The 25,250-nt window shown below is 37.7% G+C and overlaps 5 protein-coding genes across 7 annotated transcripts in view; 1 reads left to right on the top strand and 4 right to left on the bottom strand.

Moving 5' to 3' along the window:
• Positions 1-5,198, bottom strand: part of LOC141902924 (IQ motif and SEC7 domain-containing protein 1-like) — a 75,503-nt gene extending 70,305 nt beyond the window's left edge. The window contains exons 1-2 of the mRNA XM_074790892.1: positions 4,885-5,198; positions 2,055-2,099 (exon numbers count right to left, since the gene is read on the bottom strand). Coding sequence (XP_074646993.1) covers positions 2,055-2,099; positions 4,885-5,141 — 302 coding nt within the window. The 5' untranslated portion in view covers positions 5,142-5,198. The remainder of the gene's footprint in view (positions 1-2,054; positions 2,100-4,884) is intronic.
• A 391-nt stretch (positions 5,199-5,589) lies between these two features.
• Positions 5,590-8,374, bottom strand: LOC141901312 (GMP reductase 2-like). Its single transcript, XM_074788471.1, has 7 exons — positions 8,207-8,374; positions 7,903-8,022; positions 7,709-7,792; positions 7,287-7,460; positions 6,900-7,088; positions 6,604-6,806; positions 5,590-6,351 (listed from the first exon to the last, which is right to left on the bottom strand). Exons 1-7 carry the CDS (start codon positions 8,291-8,293, stop codon positions 6,156-6,158), a joined length of 1,053 nt encoding a protein of 350 aa, XP_074644572.1. The 5' UTR covers positions 8,294-8,374; the 3' UTR covers positions 5,590-6,155.
• Positions 8,375-10,840: 2,466 nt separating this feature from the next.
• On the bottom strand, positions 10,841-16,839 carry LOC141901926 (uncharacterized). Of its 3 annotated transcripts, none has more exons than XM_074789505.1 (6): positions 16,655-16,839; positions 16,273-16,509; positions 15,751-16,044; positions 15,563-15,613; positions 11,054-12,774; positions 10,841-10,971 (listed from the first exon to the last, which is right to left on the bottom strand). In XM_074789505.1, the coding sequence occupies exons 1-5, from the start codon at positions 16,665-16,667 to the stop codon at positions 11,084-11,086; spliced, it is 2,286 nt and encodes a 761-aa protein (XP_074645606.1). In that variant the 5' UTR covers positions 16,668-16,839; the 3' UTR covers positions 10,841-10,971; positions 11,054-11,083. The 3 variants fall into 3 exon arrangements, with proteins under 3 accessions (XP_074645606.1, XP_074645607.1, XP_074645608.1); XM_074789506.1 differs by having other exon boundaries at positions 10,888-10,971; positions 11,077-12,774; XM_074789507.1 differs by lacking the exons at positions 10,841-10,971; positions 11,054-12,774 and adding an exon at positions 12,926-14,413.
• Positions 16,840-17,016: 177 nt separating this feature from the next.
• LOC141901931 (uncharacterized) lies at positions 17,017-21,295 on the bottom strand. The gene is made up of 13 exons (XM_074789518.1): positions 21,211-21,295; positions 20,375-20,473; positions 20,197-20,283; positions 20,039-20,099; positions 19,736-19,922; positions 19,309-19,471; positions 18,991-19,210; positions 18,813-18,905; positions 18,621-18,723; positions 18,349-18,523; positions 18,068-18,260; positions 17,429-17,612; positions 17,017-17,340 (listed from the first exon to the last, which is right to left on the bottom strand). The coding sequence occupies exons 1-13, from the start codon at positions 21,212-21,214 to the stop codon at positions 17,215-17,217; spliced, it is 1,695 nt and encodes a 564-aa protein (XP_074645619.1). The 5' UTR covers positions 21,215-21,295; the 3' UTR covers positions 17,017-17,214.
• Positions 21,296-21,531: 236 nt separating this feature from the next.
• On the top strand, positions 21,532-22,298 carry LOC141901945 (uncharacterized). The gene is made up of 3 exons (XM_074789549.1): positions 21,532-21,671; positions 21,889-22,014; positions 22,109-22,298. Exons 1-2 carry the CDS (start codon positions 21,540-21,542, stop codon positions 21,997-21,999), a joined length of 243 nt encoding a protein of 80 aa, XP_074645650.1. The 5' UTR covers positions 21,532-21,539; the 3' UTR covers positions 22,000-22,014; positions 22,109-22,298.
• The last annotated feature ends 2,952 nt before the right edge of the window (positions 22,299-25,250 follow it).

The raw sequence follows: 25,250 nt of genomic DNA, 5'->3' as shown, positions 1-25,250 counted from the left end.
GAAACGATGAACAAACCCGGCTTCGATATTATCGCTGAGAGATAGGAATAGCACTAAAGCTCCGTAAACCTAACAACTTAGTTAGTAGAAGACATTATTCCATCGACAAGGATATTAACAATTTCCTTTGAAATTATTTCATCTTGCGGGTGACTGTGAAAGCACTATCATCAAATGACTTCCTACATCATTTCTGATAAAAATCTGCACAAAAACCTAAGATAAACAGTTTCATAGTTCCGCCTGCAAACCATCGCCGTTTTACTTTTTTGTCTCGAGCAATTATTTGCTGACTTCATCACTGATAACTGGATCTAATTTCTTCGACAATTCTTCACAACGTAAGGTTATCGCCAATTGATCTATCGTTATGAAGTGACTCAATGCTGGGTGATTGAGGGTCCAGGCGTACAGTAGTGCTCTGTCATGGCTATCTGTACAAACAATGTACGGAAAATCTCTCGATCTCTGATGGAGGAATTGAGTCATGCGTACCCCTGCCACAATCAGTAGGATTTATCAGTCCAACGAAACAGAAATATGCCAGTCAACCGCATGACGTATACACAAATATTCTCTAAGAATTGTGCTAAAATGCAGTTGATTAATTCAGTATCAATGACTTCATTGTTTTACCATTATAAGCTAGGCCTACGTTCAGACTATCGCTTGGTTGGTCCATTCTAATTTGGCTCTAGAAGGCAAATCTTCGATGCCAGACCGCAATTGACAGGCAAAGTTCCTATTCACACTCAGACAAACTTTCGGACCAAAACCTGTATTTTGATCGGTCTAGATTGGTCTGTTCTACAATGGAATGAACCAATTTAGAAGGGAGTTTTCACTAGGATGAATCCTTGATCCGTTGTTAATTGAAACACACAAATACTGCAGTGAACACAGCTAAAAACTTCAGCACAAACGCAAATGAAATACCCTCCTGATCATTAAAAAGCTTATATACTATTTGAAAAGTCTTAAGGCATTGTGTGGTATAAACGATTGATTTCTTAAGTAATACTGCCTAATTTATGTGCAGTAGAAAAATCATCAATTTCTACAGAAATGAACATTGAAAAGCTTTCAGATGATAAGTCATCTGCACCCACAGATACAGGCAACAAGATACTGGTACCTTTAATCTTCATATAAACTACAAATTATAGGCAGACATTTTGGTGCGAGTGCAGAAATATGAGAGCATTTGAGAATCGTGTTTCTTATCAAATGATTCGACTCATGCGTTGAACTCCTAAACTATGAACCAAATCTAATGAAAAACATGTAAAGCAAGCTCTGAGTAGCAGTTATTTGTCATGAGTGGTGTATGAGTGAAAGAGAGAGTGAAGAGGTGACTCAGCTCAGGAATCCTGAGTGAAAACAGTGTCACATACCAGCGACATTAACAAGTGCTAAATCTTTATATCGCGTCCTCGAGAAACGAAACACAATACATAACTTGATGGTCCGTCGAGTCACAGTGAAAAAAAAAGATGTAAAACTAACTCAAAGTTCTAATGATTAGTCGGCAATTAATAGGAAATCGACTACTTCACAATATAAGGAACAACAACAGAACCACAGAGAGCATAAATAATACAGGGACCTATTATTCTTCTACGAAATAAATTGAACGGTTGAAATATCAACACGATGTGGACAGCCACAACTACGCAAACATCAAAATGACACCATAACACATCAAAACACTATCAATTTCATTTAACATATGCCTGACGATATATTTTCTCAACAGGAATCAATTCGACATAAATCAAATCAAATCATATCAAACGAAGCTTGTGAACGAAGATTAGTATCAAGAACTGTATAAATTATATTTCGGATCTCCCGAGAGAGAAAGGGGCAGAGAAATGAATGAAGCAGAAACTGTTTCAGAAACTCGACCGGCACCGAGCCTGTATACCGAAGGCTATAAAATTTTCGCCGTTTATTCTGAAATTTGTTGTGGTAAGCGGCAGTAAATAGCGCTCAATGATTCATGAATAGATAAGAGGAAAATTTCATTTCCTGGATATTCAGCGAGAGCTCACCTTGGTGTTCTGGAATCTGGAGTGACTCGCATACCTGGACATAGCCTGAAAATAGAAATCAAGAAAAGTTTTAATTCAAGATCGTCTCATTTCATCGATCAATAGCCCCGTGATCACCCGCAAAGATTTGGCCCTGAACAAATTGACACAGTTTGGGCCCGGACCAAATTGACACAGATCAGACCCGAGTCAAATTTGGCCTGTGCCAAACCACTCACTCGATACTAAACAATGCTTAAACAAAGCAAAGTGAGTCACAGAACCAGCTCCAATTCAGCACAATCATTTGGCTAAAATTTGGCTCGGACCTGCTCCGATGCTTGGTCAGGCCAATTTTTGCCCGGGCCAATTTTGGCACCCATGTGAACAGTTTTTCCTGGGCAAAAACGCTTTTATGATCGCAGGTAAAGTTTGGACTGGTAACTGGTCCGTTCTAAAATTGACAGACCAAATGCGGAATGGACTTTTTGTCGGCATGAACGCTTGGTACGTTATAAATTCTAACTAAATTCAGACCGGTGAACGTAGCCTGTACAAACACAATGGAACTTCACGAAAGCAGTATTGCGGCACATCTCGCATGTGAATAACGTCTCTATGAATAGGGAGATATTGCACTTGGTTGTAATCCCTGCAACTGAGGTTTTTTTAATTGAGATGAGTTAAAACTAAATATTACGCATGGACAGATAATGAACGGGAAATTTTATCCGTGAGACAATAGTTGTATGGACGATCATTGTGATTTCCATTACAATGATGTCGCGTAAACACAACAGATAATGACTGTAAAATCCAGGACCGTCGGTTTTTTTTTTCTTTTATCAGCAATACGACAGGTAATATAATCGATAGTGACTCATGACTAGCAGTACATTGTGATCTGTCACCAAGGACAATCCAAGGCAACGGAAGAGAGTTTGATGAAAGCATTAGTTGGGAATATGAAAACGGAGAGTTGAGCATACGCACTGGCAGAATCATATCAAGCAAATTACAGGCGCTTCATCTAAGATGTTTTGAGGAAATCACTGAAATGTTCCCAACCCATAACTTAAAACCCTGAGCCCAGTTTCGTAGACCGCTATTCCTTTAACCCAGGGGCCAACTTTATTGAAAATGAATTGAGTTAACCCCCGGCCTAAAGTTTATACCATAAAACCGGGCCCAGAAGAAAAAGAACTAGATTCAATGTGAATACTATTTAAGGTTATTTGTAATTTGCAATTTTTTTTTCAAAAACTTCCTACGCCTTCCGATACAAAGGCAAGCTTTAGCTTATCAGTCGGTAAAAATGTTCAGCCGGACTTCAAAGGGTCTTTCAACTACCGAAAACAGTTCCAATCTGACAGCATTACATGAAAGATTTGCAGCATTTGAGAAATCTGTAATGATGTTAATTACGACGCGCTCTACAAAGAAATACCCTGACAACCGACTATAAACTATCCCAGTCGCTTTATCCCGTTAAGAATATAACCATCCCATGAGGAATGGATCCGCCATTGATGATTTGGAGCCAGTAACCATGGATACGATGGACCGACAGATTAAACGCTGACTCTTCTCAACAAACAACTTGAGTTTTAAATACAATGGACAACCTAGGAAAAGTGCTTACAGCACTGGGTTCCTTTCCAACTGACAGAAACACAGTAGGCCTATGCGGAAATGACTTTCTATGGCTCGACTCTTATTTCAATACTATTTCTTATTTAATGGCACTCAGCTTACGGCATTATAGAAAATGCGAAACTATTCCATGCTGGAAGCAAAAGTCTGGATGATGAATCATTGAAATAAAAATTACTGGACAAACAAGCAGAACAATAGTTTGAACTTTTTATCACCTGGGACTCGGATCAATAAGACTGCGCGTATGTCAGGCAAGTGGGAATTCTTGCAGCTTCAATAGACCTACAGGACAGATATAAATCAATCAAGATCTAGGCCTACTAGGGATAATCTCTTCCAGACACACAAAGGAAATCCAAAATCTCTTTGTTCTTTCTCAAAGATTTCTTATTTTGAACATAAAACCGCGACAATTTTCTTTTTGTTCCAGGAACTTCCTTCATAAATTGGAATTTGGAACCTGACTCAAACAATGATAGATAAGAACAAGGATGTCAACTGCTTGTAAATGACAATGATAATACACTATCTATATCATGAAAATACATGTTCCTAGTTTGAATCTATTCTAGTGAATTTGTATGGCAGGAATATTTTTTATTTCCAATTGCATATATACAATAACTGTTATTGGGTAGGTATATTAGATGAGTGCACTGCAACAACCCTGTGAAGTGCACTCAAGCACTCCTCTTTACATCCACCAGTGGTGGCTGAAAGCTCCTTTATTAAAGCTGAAAGTATATTCATGTTCAAAAAAGAAAAGTGTAGGAACCTAGACAAATAATGTGAAAGAACGGCATTGATTTTGTGTAGTTTGCATTCGCACGAAAGTTTCAAGATTACTATGAATTGGCAAAAGAAAATACAATTTATCCACCAGAACTGTGCCCTAAAAGAGACTGCCCGAACTGAAAATGAAAACTGAGAGATTTCAAATAGAATTGACACACTCAAAGGATTTGGACATGGTCAGAGACCTATCAACCATGAAGCATAAACTAGCTCAAACACTCAACTACTCATCTATGACAGGTTTAACTATAAAAGTGTGACATTTGAGACCAGAAACGCAGATCGTCACCGCCACGCGGTCCGGGCAGCCGCGGGCACAGATTGTCAGTGTAGCATTTAAGTAAGAAAGTACATACAAGAAACAGAATAGTACATGAATAGGAATTCTTCGAAGACTTACTTTCCATTTTGAGACTTTTCGATCGCAATTCTTGATAAATCCTGTCGCTTGTCAAAACTTGGATTGGGACTGAGGGATCGAAGTTTGGATACAACTGAATCGCGGTCGACTTTCACGCGATCCAGTTCAGCTTCAAGACGAGATATCCTCTGAGCTTGAGCCCTTATCAATTCCTCTTTTTGGACTAATAACCGCCGTAATTCCTGAGGAGTCTCGAAATCGTCTTTTCGTGAACGGTGAAACGGAGAATCGCTCATATTTTGCGCTAAAACTGTCAAACTTCGACAACTCTCACAGCCATATTGTTCTGTGGTTTAAAATCGATAGTTTTAGTGCATTAATTAGCCACATCGCGTCGCCACATCCTAAACCCATTTTCCTTACGTTGCAACTGCCTCAGCTGGCGAATCTAAGTCACAGTAGGGCAATGTCTGTGGTTAACTTAGACAATTGGATATTTTGATGTTGGCATAAGCCAATAGGATTGTATGTATTCCATATCAGCCTACTGTTTAATGTTTATGCTATCATCTTTTTATTTGTCCATGTTTTATATCTGCATTATTTGTAAAGTCTAGCGAGATATCCAAGTAACAGACTGTAAATAAATATTATTATTATCATTATTACAAAACTTACTACCTACGATTAGGCAACAAACTAGAAAGAAGCTCCTGGAAAAATAAATTATACAAATCATTTAGATTGACATAATCTTTATTCCTGCAGTCATTTCAACAGTAGGCAAACAATGATTAAGATCTAACAATTACACAGAGGGTTATACACATTTCAAACCAATTTAAACAATAAATACAGTAGACCTTGCTTATTTCGGATCATTCGGGACCAATTAAAACCAAGTAGCTTGATAAGAAATCCAAATTAAGCATCAATATTCTACATATACATTATAACAATATATAAGTAATATCTGGATATGATCAAAAATCAAGATTCAATTGATTATTTAGATTAGCATTAAGAGTCGACTGTATCGCCACATTGGGCGAATTTGATTTTGTCTCATAACAAATAATCTTCTTTGAGGTATAGGAGATCATCATTAGTTATCACAGACACTATCAACCTTTTTTTCTAGCACATCAATGTAGGCTGTTGTACAAGTATTATCATAAGGCACACATTTAGTTTTTATTCGTCCTGCCAAACATAACGGTAAAAGCATTCAAACAACTTCACTATTCAGGTTAGGAAAAATAACTGCAGCGGGGATAAAGGGAAGACATTAAAAGGTTAAATCATAAAGTTCATTTTTTCTCAAATGCTGAATAAACTTCATTAAGTTGTTGAGTAACTCGTATAAATGTTGTACGACGACTTAGTTCTTTCAGATGAGAAGCTCCTACGTATGTACACGTCGATCGAACACCGCCGAGGATATCGAGAATAGTCTTTTGAACGTCTCCTCGATACTCAATCTGCACAGTCTTTCCTTCCGAAGCTCTGAATAACAAGAAATACATGGGCACTATTACAACGAAGGGCAGTTAAGGATTTTAAGATATGCAGTCGAACTTGCTTTGTCATCATCAATCACTTATTTGTATCATTTAGGCCATCCCTGTTTTGGAGACCCAATTTCTGTTCTCATTCAATCTACTATAAGCGTAAGTCGTCATTTGGATAAGTCATCAACGTAATGATGTTTCAGCGAGTTTGAGTGTAGCTTCATTTTGAGAATTAACTGAAACCTACCTATATTCAGCCACACCGCCAGCGTGTTTCTCCATAGCGGTAGCCGAACTCATTCCATAAAACAACTTGAATCTCTTTCCATTTTGTTCGATAAGCTCACCACCGGATTCAGTGTGTCCGGCTAGCATACCTCCTAGCATTACAAAATCTGCACCAGCACCGAAGGCTTTAGCTACATCACCTGGACATGTGCACCCACCATCCTGAAAAAAAACGCATGTTTTGATTATTAGATTTTTCATTTTCTAAGCTATGAACAAACATCTGATAAAAAATAGGTTTTTAAAAGTATTTACCGAAATGATATGTCCACCTAAACCGTGAGCAGCATCAGCGCATTCAATAACAGCACTGAGCTGTGGATATCCAACACCGGTTTTCTTTCTCGTTGTACAAACAGATCCCGGACCGATTCCAACTTTAATTATATCAGCACCAGATAGAATTAATTCTTCGACCATCTCACCAGTTACTACGTTCCCAGCCTAAAAAAACATGTAAATGTACCAATCAATGTAAACACTAAGTCACAAGGGAACAATTTTTTATGAATCAAAAAAAAAAAAGAGTTCCCGCCCATTTTCCCCCTAAATTTTTCTTAAAGCATATTTTTGAATTTCTCACACTCATTACAAACCCTGGTAAATATAACTGATTTTCTGAATTAATCAATTAAATCCTACCATTATTGTATGTTCTGGAAATTTTTTTCTAAGCTCACGCAGAAACTCGACGAAATGTTCTGAATAGCCATTAGCGACGTCTAAACAGATGAAACTGATTTCGGGTACAGCTTGTAAAATGGCAGTTAGTTTTTCCATATCACCTTTAGCAGTTCCTGAACTGGCAGCTATATTCTATAAATACATGAATAAATAAAGAATATTTCAAAGTTTATCCAATACTCAAACACTAATCTTGCACTGCATAATAAAGCTCCCACACAGATAGGCCTATATGAGACTTGAGTGTCAAACATTTAAAGCATTTGATGCTTTATCAAAAACATAGAATTTTTGGTTTTCTATCAAAAAACAATTTACGGTTAGTTTTTATATAGGGCTTGATGCTGACTATTAGTCTTTATTTGTGACATGTTAATCACCTTGATAATCTCTGGATTCTGCTTCGCGAACTCCTTCCATGCTTCAATGGAATAATGTTTGTGAATTGTAGTAAAGATATCATACTGCAATTGAATAAAGCCTAAAGGTGAAAAACAATTAACAATACAACAGCAAATTTTCTTAGCTGGATGATTTCTAATAGTTAGTATAACTATAGGCCTCATATAATTACCTTTCCTAAAGCTTTAGCCATCTCAAATGTCCCCGTAGTGTCCATGTTAGCAGCAATGATTGGGACGCCGCTGTACGTTTTCTTTGAGTTTCTGAATGTGTAAGATCGGGTAAGCTCAACCTGTCAATGATTGAAACAAATCATTTCAATTACATCCCAGACATACCGTACATACTTCTACTTTCATTGTGGGAAATGAAAAAGCATCTTTGACTTTTTCATTTTTGGCGGTTAGCAAATTATTGTGGACGTTAGATCGACGAGCCGTTTTTTCGTTTTTTTTCGATTCACTTGATTTACTTACATCAGATCTGCTTTTGATTGTACTGCGCTTAGGACGGACGAGCACATCTTTAAAGTCTAATTTGATATCATTGTCAATTCTCGGCATTTTTCACCAAATTCCACAGCTAAACAGCGGTAAGGAATCAATGAATCGGTCCAGTGGGTTCTAAAGTTCACAGCACTCATTTACACCGGCAGGTGCTGCCGCTATATGCTCATCGCCCGTAGATTGCCAGAGCGCGGATTCATATTAGTGTATGAAGAATCCGCTAACGATGAGCATTGTGGCAGCACCTCACGGTATAGCATAAGAAATCGTTAGATGAACCATGAACCCGATCATGGATTCTTGAGAGGCCATGGTATGGATGAACATAACGGCGGCGTCTTATGGTGCAAAACGATATGGTGTATTAAAAGTGATGCAGCACGACGAGACGCCAAAAACCCGCGTGACGCCAGCCATTGCGACCCGCGCTCCCCGGCGCCTCCGTCTTCGAGCGTTCTTGCTTAACGGTTGTAACGAATGGTTCCAGCCCAGACAAAATTAAACCTGCGGAATGTTGCTTGGTCGACTGAGGTTCCTGATAACATGGACAAGTTTACGTGCTGATATCAAACATGTGGAACTCCCGGCACAAAAGAAGTCGTGCGGGTGGTTGCCGTTTCTTACTAAAAGTGTCTTTTTATGCCGTTTATAAAAGCAGCGTGAGAATCGGGTTGAGCTGTGGGAATTAAAAGTCCAAACGACAATCAACAAATACAAACATGACGAATGGTTTAGTCGTCGAAACTTATGGATGTGTTTCTTTAATTTGAACTATTATATTCTACGAACGCAATAGTTACGACTTAGAACCCAGGAGACGTCGATCTAAGGATGGAACATATAAAAGAAGAAAGTGACCAGCATGAATCTGAATTTGAAACACAGACCAAAGATATTGCGGAAATGGCCAGGGCAGAGGCTCGGGCTGACATGGCCAAGAAGAGACGAAGGCGTCGCATGAGAAATGGTAAACTGATGATAGACGATGATGATGATATGATGGAGAGAAAGTTTACTCCGGATGAACTGCCGATTGTCGTTCAAAGACACAATCGTCCAACCGTCTCCAGCCAACAACGAGTTAATCGTAAATTCAAGGACCAAGATTCGCCCGTCGTCGAAGGGCAGAGCCGCAAATCGCTGAAGTTTAATCTAATCCCGAATATTTCACCGGGAAGATTTAAAGGTGAAAAACACGATTCGTGGAAACTTGAAGACCAGAAACGATTACTACGGAGACTGTACAAAAAAGAAGCGCAAGGTGCAGACGCTCGCAGAGTTTGGGGCCCGGACGTAAAGAGAACATGCGGAATCATGTCTAGTTATGCTTGGAACGGATCTCAGAAAACGCGAGATTGGGAATTGAAATCGGCGTCACCGATAGTATTCAGGATGCCGGAAATGAAGGTTTTTGCCGAATGCCCAATGCCTTCAGCGCCTTGTTACATCGCCTATTCAAATCCGAAATTCAATCCGCACGAGAATTCGTTTTTGAAAGCGGAATACAAGCGGTCGTGGTCATCACGGTTGAAGGAGACTCAGTGGTCGTGCTTCACTTAATGTGGTTGGATGGTTGATGGTGGGCGTATGACTGAAATAAGAGGATATTCTGAGAAAATCGCGCGTTTATTTTCTGGAATATTAAACAGTCTATATAGATTGAGGGGTCCTTCGAGTTTTCTTCGTGAACATCCAACATCACCATTAGTAGATTCGATTGCGCTGGAATCTATATTATTACTATGAAATGCAGATAAAATAATACAACGTAACCTATAGCTCTTAATTATTCTTATTATCTAAATATAAACAACCGCAAAGTGTTTACATGCGTGAACAATTTTATACATTTTTACATAATAAGAACAGCTATCATAAACGCAACTTTTTTTTCGATTCATTAAGTTTTCGCTATGTATACAATATATACAAGTACCAAAAGCAGCATCAGGAATTCTGCAAAATTATACTCAAAGATTTGTTACCACAAACATTGTCGCATTTGTGTATCGACTTCCTATGATTTCTAAGAGCGTCTTTTCGCGCGAATCGTTTTTCACACATATCGCACTGATGCGGTCGTTGTTTGGTGTGCGAAAGCAGGTGTCGTTTCATAGTACCCGGCTGAACGAACCCTCTACCGCAAACATGGCACTTGTGATCTTTTTCCTGAGAATGGATTTTCATGTGGAATTTGAGTAAAGTCTGAGTACGAGTTGCGAGACCGCAAATATTACAAATAGCATTACGTTCACCGGTATGAGTCATAACGTGCACTTTTAACATCGAACTACTCCGAAACTTTTTGTTACAAATTGTACAAACGTGACGCTTTAGTTGCGTTTTTAATTCGTCACTTAGATGCACTTGTTGGTGAAGTTTCAAACTAGAAGGTTGAATAAACCATTTGTCACACAGATCACAAGCGTACATTTTATCGGAGACTGTAATATGCTTCGTGCGACAATGTATCCTGTATTGAGTGTACAAGGCATATGCTTTATCGCATTGCTCACAAAAATAAGGTCTAAATCCTGGATGTTCGATTTTGAAGTGTTCACGATAAGCTTTATGTTGAAGGTGTTCGGTCTGACATAACCTGCAGATCAGTTCGTAGCCTCCTGTGGAAGGTCTACCAACAAGTCGTTTGTTGGTCTTTTTAACCGTCCGATTTCTGTTGGGTCGTTTTGCGGCATGTACAACTTCTTTTGGCGGGTCTGCCGCGTTCAGGAAATCTGTAAAAAGAGATCCTTTTTTTTAAATCACAGGAACACGTACGACACTAGTGTAACGAATTCGGGTGGATTAATAACACACATTGACCATTCTCAAATAGGTACCAAAAGCTCATTTTTCGATTCCAATTTCTTCAGTTAAATGTTTCGTAAAATGTACATCGAGGATGGACTTAGTCGGGAATGTTTCCATACAGATATCACACGTGAATGAAGCAGTATTTGATGCGGTCGATGTTTGTAAAATTTCTAGTCTGTGAAATGAACGACAATGAGCTTTCATCGAATCGTTCCTCGCAAACCATTTCAGACACACGGGACATTGATGCGATTTCTTCGATTTATGAACCGTTAAATGGCGCGTCAACATCGACGAAGTTACAAATCTTTTATCGCAAATATTACAGTTATATTTCTTAATTCCGGCGTGGAATTTCATGTGCGTTCGATGATTTTCTTTATTGTAAAACACTTTCCCGCATACGTCGCACACATCAGTCACTTCATTCGTGTGTTTGCTGCGGATGTGCGAATCGAGTAAACTCTTGCGTTCGAACGCAGCTCCGCAATCGGAACACATAAAACGATGTAACGATTTGCGAGTTTTTCGATCGAGATGAGTTAATTTGTGAAGTTCTAAAAGCTGCGAATTTCGCATCGGTTTCTGGCAGACGTCACAAGTAAACATCGAATAGTTTAAATGTTTCACTCGATAATGATAATTCAACGCCGACAAAGTCTTCATTTTCTGGTTGCAATCGCGACAGGAATAAGGTCGTTCTTCTCCGTGATATGTTCGAAAGTGTTCAATATAAGGAATATGTTTTTCTAAATTGATATTACACTCCTGACAATACAGTCTGTAAGCGGGTACTTCTGGGAAATTCTTTTTCTTAACAACGTCTTCGTCATATTCCACCTTATTGACTGCATGCTCTTTTAGTTGGTGACCTCTTAACTTTGAAAGAGAACTGAAAGTGATTTCACAGATGACACAAATGAAAGGTTTCCACGCACCGTGTTTTATCTTAAAGTGTTTCGCTAGACTGAGCGGATTGCATGAGAGTTCTCCGCAAATGTGACAAACTATATCCGCACAATAATCGACTGATAATTGCTTATCACTCCGGCATGATTCAGTAATATCATCGCTTGCTGTATAAACTTCACATTCATGAACATCTTGTAAATGAATTTGTAGTCTACTAAAACCCGGGAAACAGACACCACAAATAATGCACAAATATGGAAACAAAGTTGGGTGCTCCTTTTCAAAATGTTTAACTAGATCAAAATGACTTTTTATATCTCCAATTTCATTGCATATTCTACAAACAAGTTCATACGCGCAATTAATTTCTGGCTTGATCCACCCATCAGGTTTGTCGCTGTTGTGCTGTTTTTCTATATGAAATTCCAAACACTGTTCATATGAGAATACATCACCACACGTAGTGCACATATACGGCTTCGTCTGAGGATGAGTTGTGCGAAAGTGATTTCTGAAATCTCCGTGAGTTGAAAACTCATCCAGACACAAACGACATTCTAAATTCACTTTTTTCTGCGCTTGTTTTTGATTGTTTTCAAACGTCCTTAAATTTTCAAAATCATTATTTTCATCAACAATATCCGATAGTAATGGCCTCAAATCTAAATCATTTCCGATCAAGTCATCCACATCGAGATCCAACTTGTGATCACCAGCAGCTCCAATATCGGCTTCGATGAGTTCCGAATCGTTTGTTTTTTCAGAATTCGTCAGTTTTAATCGTTTTTGTGGATGTTCCATTTTAGACCAGTCTGAAAATAAAAACCATCACAACAACTATACTCCCAATAACATTAAACATATTTTTCACGACCAAGTAAAAAATAGTACTTTTATTCACTACTAAAGATGAATACATGTACGTAATTTGACATTCATTTTCAAACAATCATCTGATGACCAAATCACATCGTATTTGTACAATGTACTGTAGCAGGGTCCCTACATAGCAGTCATTCCAGAATTCAAGGACTTTTCAAGGAGAAAATTTCGAGTAGTGTCTGTATCCCTTTCATATCTCAATTACTGTTGACACCTCCTAATTCAGTACTGTTTTTCTCAGTAAACCATTTAATTCGGTGGAATTCTGTGTATATGATAAGTAGACCCAGAGCCAAAAAAAGAGCCAATTTCTCAAAATTCAAGGAATTTTCAAGGACTTTTGGGCATTTTGCTCACATTCAAGCATATTCAAGTACCTTGAAAAATATTTTTTGTTTAGAAGGATTTTCAAGGAATCAAGGAGTTGTAGGGACCCTGTGTAGTGATATCACAAAAACAAAACATCTAGAAATACTTGGGCTTTTTAATCACTTGGAGTACAGATGCACTTTTTACATTTGCCCTTACATCTTTTTTCCTGAAAAGTCTGTACTGCGCAGTTATAAATGAATGCCAATATAACATATAAGAAGTACCGGTATATTCAGTACAATTTTTCGCTTCGTTTTGGAATAATCAACTTATGAACCAAGCGTTTATGAACCAGAACCATATCAGAACGCGCGAATCGATGTTGACAGATATCACAACTGAAAGGTTTCTCTCCGGAATGTACGCGTCGATGTTGACGAAGAGCCGCTAGTTCAAAGAAACGCTGACCGCATTCGGGACAACGATGATGTTTTTCACCGCGGTGTATGGACGCGATGTGCTTTTTGACGTGTCCTTTACTGGAAAGTTTCGCTCCGCAGATATCACACGGATAACGTATATTCGTGTGTAAAGCTAAATGAGACTGCATCGTTACGCGTTCGTAAAAAGCCAGGCCGCATTTGTGACAAATCCAACGACGCTCTCTTTCAGGATTATGTCGACGTTTAAAGTGAGCTTGCATCGAGCTTTCGCATGCAAACGTAGAGTCACAATGGCTGCATTTAATAGGCCGGTGCCCGGAATGACTGGCCATGTGAAACTTCAACTGTCGAAAAGATGTCACGCATTTATTACATTCCCGACATTGATACGCCGATAAACCGGGATGAGAGATTTTAAAATGTTCCTTCAACGCTACATGAGAGGATTGTACATTTCTGCATAAACGACACGTTAAATCAAAATCAACTCGCGGCGGTCGACCTCTCCTCTTAGTATCTCTAGCGCTGTCATGTTTGTTCGCTCGATGCTCGACTAAATCCTGAGACGACCAGTCCAAGTCTCCGATATCGCATATATCACACCAATACACAGGTTCTGAACTGTGCATGATTCTAAAATGTTCTTTCAACGTTTCCTCGGATACGAATGATTTCGAACACAATCGACAGTTAGCGCAACAATCAAACGGAAGATATTTTGTGATTTTACGACGAGGAGGCCGCGGTTTAGATCGTCCAGCTGTAGATAGTCGCGTTTTTCTCTGTTTCGAAGGCGTATACTCTTCACCTGAACCTGAAACAATCATCCAAATCAGATATTGTGGAGAGTTCTGAAGAGAAATTCATAAAATACAATATATACCCATTTGATACAATGCATATTTATTTATGTTTACATGTTCGCGAACAAAGAAACGAAATTGTAGATTCATTTCTCAAGAAGACTAAGATAATGTCAATCATTAGTATTTTACACAAATGGGGCAAGCTGCAAATGGTAAAAATTCTACAGGTGCCAGTAGAAATTTCAAACCAAAACCAACAGTTTACTGGCTGACCATTATACAAAGTAGAGAGGAGTCAAATATGTTCGATTAAATTCAATCGACTATCTATCCAGGTTCTTTTTTCAATAAGTCGCCATGAGTAAATACTTTATGAATGCCGCGTTTATGAACTAGAAGCGAGTCTTTACGAGAGAACGCGATTCCACAAATATCACAACTGAAAGGCCGGTCTCCGGTATGGGTGCGTTCATGTCGTACCAACAATGGATGCTCGCGGAATCGTTTATCACACCATGAACACTGATAGTTCCGTTCATTCGTATGAATTCGCATGTGTTTAGTCATTTTACCTTTCTCGGCGAACCTGCGATCGCAGACCGTACATGAGAACGGTCGTTCACGCGTATGCACGCGTGTATGTAACGTAAGTTGAGATCGATTCGAAAACTTCTGGTTACAAATACCGCATTCGACGGTTTTCAGTTTATCGTGTATTACGCGCGTGTGATTTTTCAGCACGTCTTTACGTGTGAATCCTACGCCGCATTTCTCGCAGATCCAACGTTTCGTAGTCGAATGTAAAACTTGGTGACGCTTTAATTGATGTAAAGACGAAATTACTTTGTCGCATTTTCCACAAGAGAGCGGGTTTTCATGCGGATGTTCATCGGTGCAGTGTTCGATGTAACGTCGATCTTCATCGAAATTTTCATCACATAATCTACATACGAGTGTCGGTTTCGGTTTATCGTCAGATCTATGATATTCTACGTGATGGACGACCAGCTCTTCGAGGACGTTATAACCGGAACCGCATACGTTACATTTAAACGGTAAAAAGCCGTCGTGAAAACAGGCAAAATGTTCGATCAGCTCCTCATCTGTAAGAAATAACCGACTGCACAAGTGACATTTCTGAATTGTTACACACTCACCAGAAGAAATGTTTTCACCATCTGTTGTTTCTGAACTTTTTTCACCATTATCTAAAACGAAATAATGGCAATATTCTTGAGATGATGAATATTCACTCAGTATTGTTATTCAATCACATATGACTTGCACTGTCTTATACTGTATTTGAATGCTCCTTATTAGACTTGTTTTAGGGTGGTATACTTACCCGGCGGTTTTCTAGACGTAGATGGTTCAGCGAAATCCGTATTTGACGATTGATCCGTAAGACATTCCGCGTCATTAGGAACGAAATCAGCATCTTTGTCATCATCGACGTAGAAGAAATCTTCATTATCAGTTTCTGTTCGCGTTATCCGTTTAAGACTATCATTTGAATTACTGTCAACAGGAAATATATCCGCTGATTCAACAATGTTACTGATTCTCGTTACTATGTCATCAGTCATCGAGTTCAAGTGATTTGACTGCGTCTTTGGGTTTATGTTCTGCCTAACTTTAACTAGAAACAAGAAATAAAATAACGATATTTGTATGATTCTTAGTTTCTCCCATCTTAATTAAATTTTAAACAATTTTCACTCCTCAATTTTTTTCTACAGTCCTTCCGAGATGAAAGATCTTATTTCTATTTTCTTTCCTTTCACTCTATCATTTTGTTTTTTATCTAATAAAAGCTGTACTCCGCGTTAAAAAAACAAGCCTTGTTGGAATTGAAACTGTACCATACCTGCAGCTTTTTTAGCGCACCACTTACTCCAGCAATCATCATCAGCATTTACAACTATTTCATCTAAAATCTCCTGGTTATTTCTAATACAATGCAACAACTCTTGTTCATTAACCCCAACATTTCTGATAGCTCTTAATTGGATATAACCGATGTCGATGTCATCCGGTTGTTGACACTGATCGCGTTGTAGGGCATGTCGCAACGCAGATTCTAAAATATGTACTTCACTCAGATCTAAAAAAGATTACCATTTAAGCATTTTACGGGCCGTTAACATTCAGGGGCCAGGCTAAAAAGTTCAAACAGAATGAATAAATAAGAATCGATATCTTCTTGACCGTCCAGACTCCATCCATCCGTAGATTTCACGGCAATTTACCTAAAAGAATCATTTCTCGCTCCTTTCTTGGCCTCTCGACGGCATGAAGTTGTGTGTTTACTTCTGGTTAGGAATAAACGATTTTTCAGCCACCATCTACTCTAAATCAATCAATTTCTACGCACTCCTCGTAACAAGCATTTCAATTTACTTTATTGTCATTTGTATTAAATCCTATCCTCGAGAACCCGATAGCTCAAAACAGATCTTTAATCGCATCCATGAGAAACTGCTAGCTCGTGGATAGGGAGATCAGGTCGAATCCCACAGAGGAATAACAAGGAATCATAACATTTTGTTCAACATTTAGCACTTTTTATTATTATCACATTATATAGGTTGATTAACAGATCTGTGAATGAATGCATTCTCCAGTTTAAGTACAAAGAGTTAATTTACAAAAAACATCTAAAATAATTGACAAAACTTCCGTTTAGTGTACATGGAATACGCATATTATTTTTTACATTTTAAAGTTTTGTTTACTCTTAACATTTGAATCATGCAAATAAGGATTGCGTGTTTAGAAAGTTTTTTTATTCATTTCTTCGGTGTCGCTGTCATCTTTTTATACTCGGTTTCCGCAGTAACGTTGCTAATTTCGAAGGTTTATGCGATCCAGTCACAGATACATTTTCTTTATTGCTATTTACCGGATTGACAGAAGGTATCGTTGATTTCTTGGGCTGAAAATGATCAACAAGGAAATTGAGGGTAATTTCAAGCATCTCTGATGATGGACGTATATAAGATGTGAATTGTGTGATTAAATACCGGTACTATTCGACTAGGCGTTGGTGGTCTCCTTAGGACAAAACTTTCATCAGTAGACTGGACTGATGACGAGCTTTCACTTCGACTCGCCGTTGTTTTTCTATCGGACGATTGTCGTCCGGGTGTTGGTAAAAATGAACGTCTTTTTGAGGCAGATACAGGGGTAGATGGAGGAATAGAACCACTGCAATGAGACAATACACAATAAGAGAAGTCATCGTTTAATTAACAAGCTAGAAAACCGGAAAACTACACTAGGCACCGCCAGTAATCTTGTGGATTGTTCAGCACCCTCATGATAAGTGATACATTTTGTTGACTGGTTAACGGTCTCTTTTTTAATTAGCATTTTTCATGATTTGTTATAGTCTTTAAACTATACCAAATCTCGAAAACTGTATCCTCAATGCCCGCAGAGAAAATATTATTATAACCGAGAATCTATCGTTAATTGCTAACCACGAGGGTGCTGATGAATTCCGAAGATCGCAAAGGCAAATATATAGTGACGACACAGTGTTCCCATTTACATATAGTTCTATGGCTAGGACCAATTAAATGTGCCTGATTTTTTCCATACTAATCAGTTAATGCCTCCGAGATTGAATATCAGATTATATCAGACAGCGTATACAGTACCTGTTAGATCGAGAAGCTGGTCGTTGCATGCGAGTGTTGTTGATACATGTAGATGAAGATAGTATTTTTTTCGGTTGTAAACACCTATCAGGTTTTACGGGTGTCGTTAAAGATCCAAGACTGCTTACACTACTGACACTACTAGTACTACTGCCACTCCACTGACGATTTCTATCACCGCAATTCATTGCTCCTTTACAAATAATACACATTTATAGCTCAACTAAAAACAACAAAACATCAACCTTTGTATAGCAATATATGAGTACATTTTAGCCTACCTTTATCACACATTGCTGTACTGCTTGTTACTGATGACGGATGTAAAGCTTTGATTGGTCCCGAATGCGATGTTGCAGGTTGATTATTTTTTAAAGGTTTACTGCGACCAACAGCCAGCCCATTCATTCTATTACCAATTGCAGTATTTGTAGATTTTATTCCAGTCGGTCTCTTCTGTAATAGATAATCGTACATCGTTTATTTCCAAAATAGCATTTTACGACCAGAAATACATTTTTCATATATGACCAAAAATATTTAGAAATATTACCAAAGATGTTGATCTAGTTAGTGAAGAACTAGCTTTCATTGAATTTCCATTGAGACTTGATTCTGAACTTGACACATGTGACTTCCTCATCGACCTTCCTGGACTGAAAATAAAACCATCATGCTCATTGTGAAAATACGATGGCTTCTGGACTTATTTCAACTTTGCTATAGAAGCGAAGATAATCTCTACCTTGGTGGTATTATACTCCTCTGTTGATAGGAGGGAGGCTTCATTTTGGAAGGAGTGCCGGAGACTGAACTTATTGATGACGTTGAACTTTTACTGAAATAAAGACATCGCACGTATGAAGCGTGTAACTTTACTCAGTCACTGTAAAATAAATTACTATATTTGGTTTATTTATTACCTCTCCCTAGCACCAGTGCTTGGTGTTTTAGTAATCTTGTTAAATGACTCTTTAAGCGAACGTTTTAAAGGAACTTGCGCCTGTCCGGCAGCTATTCTTCCAGACGGACGACGTTTCAATCCGGATAAACTCTTCAGTTTACTATCCGTGTTACTCAGGTTTTTACGTACTTCAGTCATTTGCGAAGGTTTTTTATCGGTACTCGGCATTTTTACAACTTCTGCAGAAAAATGAAGAATTTCTCATCATAAATCAAATTGAGACGGAGTAGTTACAGCATATCTGTACTTCATTTTAATGATTGATAGGATGACATACCTTTAACATTAGAACTACTAAATATACCACTATCAGGTGATGTAGCTGATACTGACTGCGGACTAATACTTCCAACTGATGGGTCAGCTACTGGACTCACATTTGCCGGTTCTAATTTGCCTCGTCCTTCCACCTCTTCTTCCTCGACTGATGGTAACATATCCTGCATGGAAAAAAACACTTGATAAAAGCAAGTTCCTGTAGACTCAGGGCATCCTAAATTTCCTGACCCTCGTAAGATATCCTCAGTGGGGGTTGTTCCTTCTCAAGAGGAGGTTCTTTGTGTCACTCATCACTTCCAAGAAAAATGACAAGACCTAGATTTTCCTTGCAGGGAAAATATAAATCCAAAATTCCATGATTTTCTAGATCTGCAAGAACCCTGTAAACTTATCAAACCGAATACTATATGGCTTACAGTACTCACATCCTTGTGAGAATGCCTTATATGAAAAGCTATAGTATGCGCTTCCTTAACGACTTCAGATAACTGAGCGGCTGTAAGTGGTTCCAGTTGTCCACTGTGAGCACCACAACCGATCGCCGCCGACTTAACAGTTTCCACAAATTTGACCGGACCAAAAAATACTTCATCTTCGTCATCTTCTGCGGCACTAAAAAGCGAATGGAATGAATTAATATTCTCATGACTGAACAGGTGACTGAATAGATGATTAATTCTCTTTTTGCAGTATTTTGCATCATTCAAATCATTTGTATTCGTGCTAACCTTGTATTTGGCGAAACAAAGTCAAAGTCAAACAATTCATCTTCTAACAATTTCACATCATCTGTAAGTTATGATGAAAAGATCCTCCATATTTGTATTTTGACCTATCGAGCTGAACTGAAAATGGTTTGATGAGTTAAGAACTAAGCTTTCATTACCTTCAGCAGTATTTGTTGAAGGATCCTCAAGAATTTGCTTTTCTATTTGTTCAGCATCCTTTCGAACTTTTTCACTTTGCTTATTCACTTAAACACAAAAGAATTCTTATATAACAAACCGATAAGTTAAATGCTTTCAATGAGTTAAAATGAATTGATTTATGAGAGCAAGCCTTACAGTGGTAGTTTAGGACATCTGTAACCGGTGGCAGCACTGGTACTTTCAGCGGTATTCGAATGACATCGTCATTGTCTTCAAGATCTACTAATATTCCATCTGAAAATATGAAAATGTTAATCTTGCTGAATGATAATTTTCTGATAAAAGTAGAGCTTTTGGTTTTTGATGACCATGGCCAACGCGAACCTGAAGCATATAAGATGGAAACTATGATACGAAAAATGTTTGAGAATAACTTACATTCAAATGCATTTTTTTACTATGAATTATATATTTCATCATAATTTATTCTTTATAAGTTATTTATTTCATATGAATCATAATCTGACATTTGATATCGGTCTGTGAATATGTTAACTTTTCGTGTTGAAGTTTTAAATGCGATGACGTCATCAGAATGTCACGTGACTGTCCCAACTTTCTGGCTGAAAATTTAAGTACAGCGGAGGCCTGGCGTTTCATCCCTTGTGATTTTATATAGTAAAGCGTGACGACCATCTGATAATGATTCTTAACAACCAATTGTTTATCGAAACTTTATAGCGGATAAATGAACAATATAAACACGAGGTATTTCCGTGATATTTTGAATTTATTCGCAGTTCATATTTAGCGCCATTCTCGCGAGATTATCAACAACCCGGAAATAAAATCCAAGCCCATCGCCAAACCCCTGTGTTTTTGATAACTATTAACAAGTGACAGTAGTAGTACCCCTAACACTGATCTCTTTCTTTGTCAGCGCCCGGCATCCATACATATGGACATGCATACCACCCCAAAATTAAAAATGTCATAGAAAGGCCAATAACTTATCATCAGACCATATTTACCCATTTTAGAGCTCAGCTCCTGAGTCGGTAGAGTGAGAAACAGTAGTAAGAGAATTCGGTTGTCGACAGCGTCGGGGTGTATACTTCAAACATCCCTCCAACCATACACTAGCGCCAACACTCTCTCATTGGCTGAATTCATTACCGTAAACCAGCGCCATTTCCTCTTGCCTTCTCAACATTCGATTAGATCAAAACTTTGAAACAACGGTTATGAAAACAATCAATTTCAGAAAATGTTCTGAAAAATTCATTTTGAAAGTTTACACATTGGAGAGTTGATAATTTTTCGGGTAGGCACTGTCGTAAAGAGCTGTCATCGTTTAAACATGGCGGCTGTTGATGCAACTGGTAATGCAATTTTTGACACTTTTTTGCATTATGCACTGTTTCTAGGCGCTATATTTCAACTTGTGTGTATATTTGCTGTAGTATTTATTCCACAGAGCGATGATGAACAAGTAAGTATGTCACTGAATACAGATATCTAACATAAAGTCCATCCAAAAGTATATTTTGTCAACAATTCAATTCAAATCGTGATGTTTTATTTACCCTCGCATGCCACGCATGATAGTGTCAGTTAGGGTTAGGGTCCAAGATAGGGCCTAGATTGAATGCTTTCTAGGATAGAAGTAGATTTAGAGGATCTAAACCATTTTAGTGATTTTTTTCCAGGAAGAACATGAAGAATGTGCTCAAGCTGAACAAAATGGGAACTCAAAACACCATCATGACGCTAACAAAGTTAAAGTACGTCAAGAGCGTGGGAAGAAAAAACTACGATAGTTGTACAAATTTGAGGTAGAAGAATGTATTTTATTTAAACTTAATTGTTTTACGTGTTATTGAAAAATAAACATTAATAGCTTAAATCTGTGATCTTTTTTACTTGCAGAAATTGGTAAAATCGCTGAGAATTCACCTATTGTACAGATACCTGATTAATTAGGTGTTTGGCTAATTTTATACTGAACTGTGGAATCATGATATTAAAATGATTCAAATATGATAGTTTATAATGATATAACGAAATTTCATGATTTTGTTATTGTAAGATATAATCGGTGCAATGTGTGAAGAAACCTTGTATATTTAGTCAAATATAGTTCTTTTTCTATTTATTAATACTGTATTTATCACTTCTATTTGTTTTTATATGCTTCCTGTATCAGTAGAACACAAATGGAATTCAAATATTACAGTAAACCTTGCCTAACTCGGACAATACCAACTTTGACTTTAAACTAACTCGGAATGAAATGATATAGTTTAATGACTTCTAACAGTATTTTCTGATCCTTAACTCGGGCTTGCACGAAACTTGGATCAAATTTGCCTATCTGAGTTTGGTGAGATTTACTGAATATCATTGTATCAATAGAAGAAATGTTTTCCGTGACATATCCGCAATCTGCAACTGATAGACCTCACTTGGTTTTGGTTCAATCAATAAATTTCTATATATTTTTGGAATGGATATCCTGGGTTTGTTACGGGCTTGTAAAATCTTTTTCACGGTGATGGGCCTTGGAAATGAAGACAGCAGTGAAAATGAAAGGTGGCAATCGGTCAAAAACATTATTCATTACAGACTCATATTCCATGAAAACAGGCTTTTTCCAAGAAAAGGTGACTCCAAACAGCGCTCATTTCGAAGTTTTGCCCCTCGAAATGGAATAATAGGTTAATGCGCGCTATAAGCCAGGGAAATTTTGCGAGATGTACCCCGGAGCACACTGGAACAAAATGGAATATTTTACAAGTACTATTTGGTCAAGGTCTGGCCCGTCGATAACAATCAAAAACGCTACTAGAGTGTGTAGGGCTTCTTGGGTTTCACTTGTCTGTATAACACTAGTTAAACCTGCAACTCTTGTCTTCAAATTGATTATTACTCATTTATTCGATCATGTACTGTTAAATTCATAATTATGATGACGGGGAAAACGACAGATACTCCACTGGTTTTGTGGAGCATATAACTTGCGGCAAATGGTGCATTTTCGACATTTGTTTCGTTGGTTTCCTCTAAAGATGGATTATACTGGATTATTTAGTTGTAAAGGGTTTTTTATGATCTCTTACTCTTTACCAGCTCGGATATAATGACCGCAGACTCGGGTAGATTTCCACTATCTCGAAATAAATACCGCCTATAAGAGCCGTACGTGCGCCTTATCGATGACAAAATGATTTGCGATGCATATTTCGTTGACGATTCCATCATAACCTCCCACTCCTCGCACTCGACACGAATATTCCGTTCCGTGAGATTGCAAACGCATTAATAGTTTAACTTCACTCTGTGTATAGAATTTTGTCCGATAGAAAACGGAATAAATTCAACGATATTAATAAGCTTTGCTCAAAGAAAACGTTTAACACACGGCAAAAACATTATACACCTTTATTCTATTTTTGCGCGATGGTAACATGATATTCTGCATCGTTCGTAATCATACACATTTGCAACTATCTATGCATATATAATTGGGTTGCAGGACTTACGTACGTATTGGACTGGAGTGTTAACTGTGCTAGTCCGGTTGCCCAATCAAATATTCAAATTGTCGATGATTGCTGCCGGTTGTCGTGATTTAGGTGCATTTAAGTTAGAATTATCGGCATACACTCATGTTATAAATAGTACACGCCGTGTTCCTTTGACGTCATTCTGAAACGTATATATTCAGATAAAAATAATAAAATCGTTGCTTAAATGTGTATTTCGAAACGATTGTATCATTTTTCAAAAAAAAAAAATTAAAATAAACCAATCAGTAGATAGAATTAGACATTGTCAGTGGACTTTTAATCAACGATCAATATGCAGGGATCGTAGTACATGTATACTGTTTCCAATCGCGAAATACATAACAAAGCAATTAGTGTAAAATTAGAAAATTCGATTAAAATTTCATTGGACTCGTATTTCTGTCGTTTAGAAAGTAAATTCGTGAATTTCTATACAGAAATGATTTATTTAGATTGATTGGTAATGTAGAAAATGTTAGTATACCTGACTCCGAAAAATTTAGGGTATTTTCATCGAATCCTAATGTAACGAAATGTTAGTAAATTTGTTAAAATTGCAAACTTAAAAACGTAATTCATGAATCTTGTTGACGCCTGTTTGTTATTATATAAGTGTCTATAAGTGGCTCTAAGTGGCTCGTAAGCCCTTTAAGGCTGGCTTATTTTTATATAAGGTGACACATTAATAGATAAATATATACTAAAATAAATACACGAAGAGCTTTCTGGGATGCCATTTTACATCATTGGTGAATATATATTATAATATTAATATATATTGAATCGACAGCTGTTTTGTAAACTGTGATCAAAGATGATGAAAATAAGTCATTGTCATGATATACGTAGATATCAAGATTGAAACGGCATGCCAAAAGTGTTTATGAATTTTTTACATGGCAAATCTATCATCTTAATGGAACGAAGCATTTTATGGACGCCTGGACATATACTGATAACTCCGCTAGATCGGGAGTGGTCACACCTACGAGCAATTATTATTAGGTCACACAATCGTGATACGTAATATACTTCATTGTATTGTATTTCATGAAGAAAATGACATTTAGACAGCGCGGGTTCCTGTTTCTCAAGTTCCTTCTCCCACACTTTGACTATACTAAGGTCACCTTTAAGTAATTAGTTATTAGATAATTGACGATCCTCTTCTATAATGTTGTCTACTTGTCAATATCTATGGCTTATCTCTAATGGAAAAGGTCCGATAACCCACACAGTCCGATATAACCCCATGATTCATAAAAACGTAAATGTTGGTGAATCCTCATAAGTAGATCTTATTCAATGGGAGAGCCCGAATAGTGTCGATTAATGCCGACCGATTCACCTTCACCGCGTGTTATTTCCACAGGTCAATCTATCATCATGGTGGACGATGCAAAGATCAAGAACAATTTACAACATGTTGTATTATAGCATTCATAATCATTTCTTTTCAATGTACAATCTTTGTCATCCATCTTGAGAAATAGGAATTTAGA

This window comes from Tubulanus polymorphus, chromosome 3 (assembly GCF_964204645.1).
Source record: "Tubulanus polymorphus chromosome 3, tnTubPoly1.2, whole genome shotgun sequence".
Lineage (NCBI taxonomy): Eukaryota > Metazoa > Nemertea > Palaeonemertea > Tubulaniformes > Tubulanidae > Tubulanus > Tubulanus polymorphus.
The sequence above is the reverse complement of the archived record's forward strand: the minus strand, read 5'-3'. Positions and strand labels throughout refer to the sequence as shown.

What these genes read in the sequence shown, in the direction of transcription:
- LOC141901945 (XM_074789549.1), top strand. Translation starts at nt 21,540, where the DNA reads ATGGCGGCTGTTGATGCAACTGGTAATGCAATTTTTGACACTTTTTTG. An exon ending in CACAGAGCGATGATGAACAA is followed by an intron (nt 21,672 to 21,888) that starts GTAAGTATGTCA and finishes ATTTTTTTCCAG; the next exon opens with GAAGAACATGAAGAATGTGC.
- LOC141901931 (XM_074789518.1), bottom strand. An exon ending in AGGAGTATAATACCACCAAG is followed by an intron (nt 18,724 to 18,812) that starts GTAGAGATTATC and finishes TTTTATTTTCAG; the next exon opens with TCCAGGAAGGTCGATGAGGA. An exon ending in CCAGCTTCTCGATCTAACAG is followed by an intron (nt 17,613 to 18,067) that starts GTACTGTATACG and finishes GTCTCATTGCAG; the next exon opens with TGGTTCTATTCCTCCATCTA.
- LOC141901926 (XM_074789505.1), bottom strand. An exon ending in GTGCGCTAAAAAAGCTGCAG is followed by an intron (nt 16,045 to 16,272) that starts GTATGGTACAGT and finishes TCTTGTTTCTAG; the next exon opens with TTAAAGTTAGGCAGAACATA. An exon ending in TGGTGAAAACATTTCTTCTG is followed by an intron (nt 12,775 to 15,562) that starts GTGAGTGTGTAA and finishes TTTTATTTTCAG; the next exon opens with ACTGGTCTAAAATGGAACAT.
- LOC141901312 (XM_074788471.1), bottom strand. Translation starts at nt 8,293, where the DNA reads ATGCCGAGAATTGACAATGATATCAAATTAGACTTTAAAGATGTGCTC. An exon ending in TTCCAGAACATACAATAATG is followed by an intron (nt 7,089 to 7,286) that starts GTAGGATTTAAT and finishes ATGTTTTTTTAG; the next exon opens with GCTGGGAACGTAGTAACTGG. An exon ending in GGCGGTGTGGCTGAATATAG is followed by an intron (nt 6,352 to 6,603) that starts GTAGGTTTCAGT and finishes CTTGTTATTCAG; the next exon opens with AGCTTCGGAAGGAAAGACTG.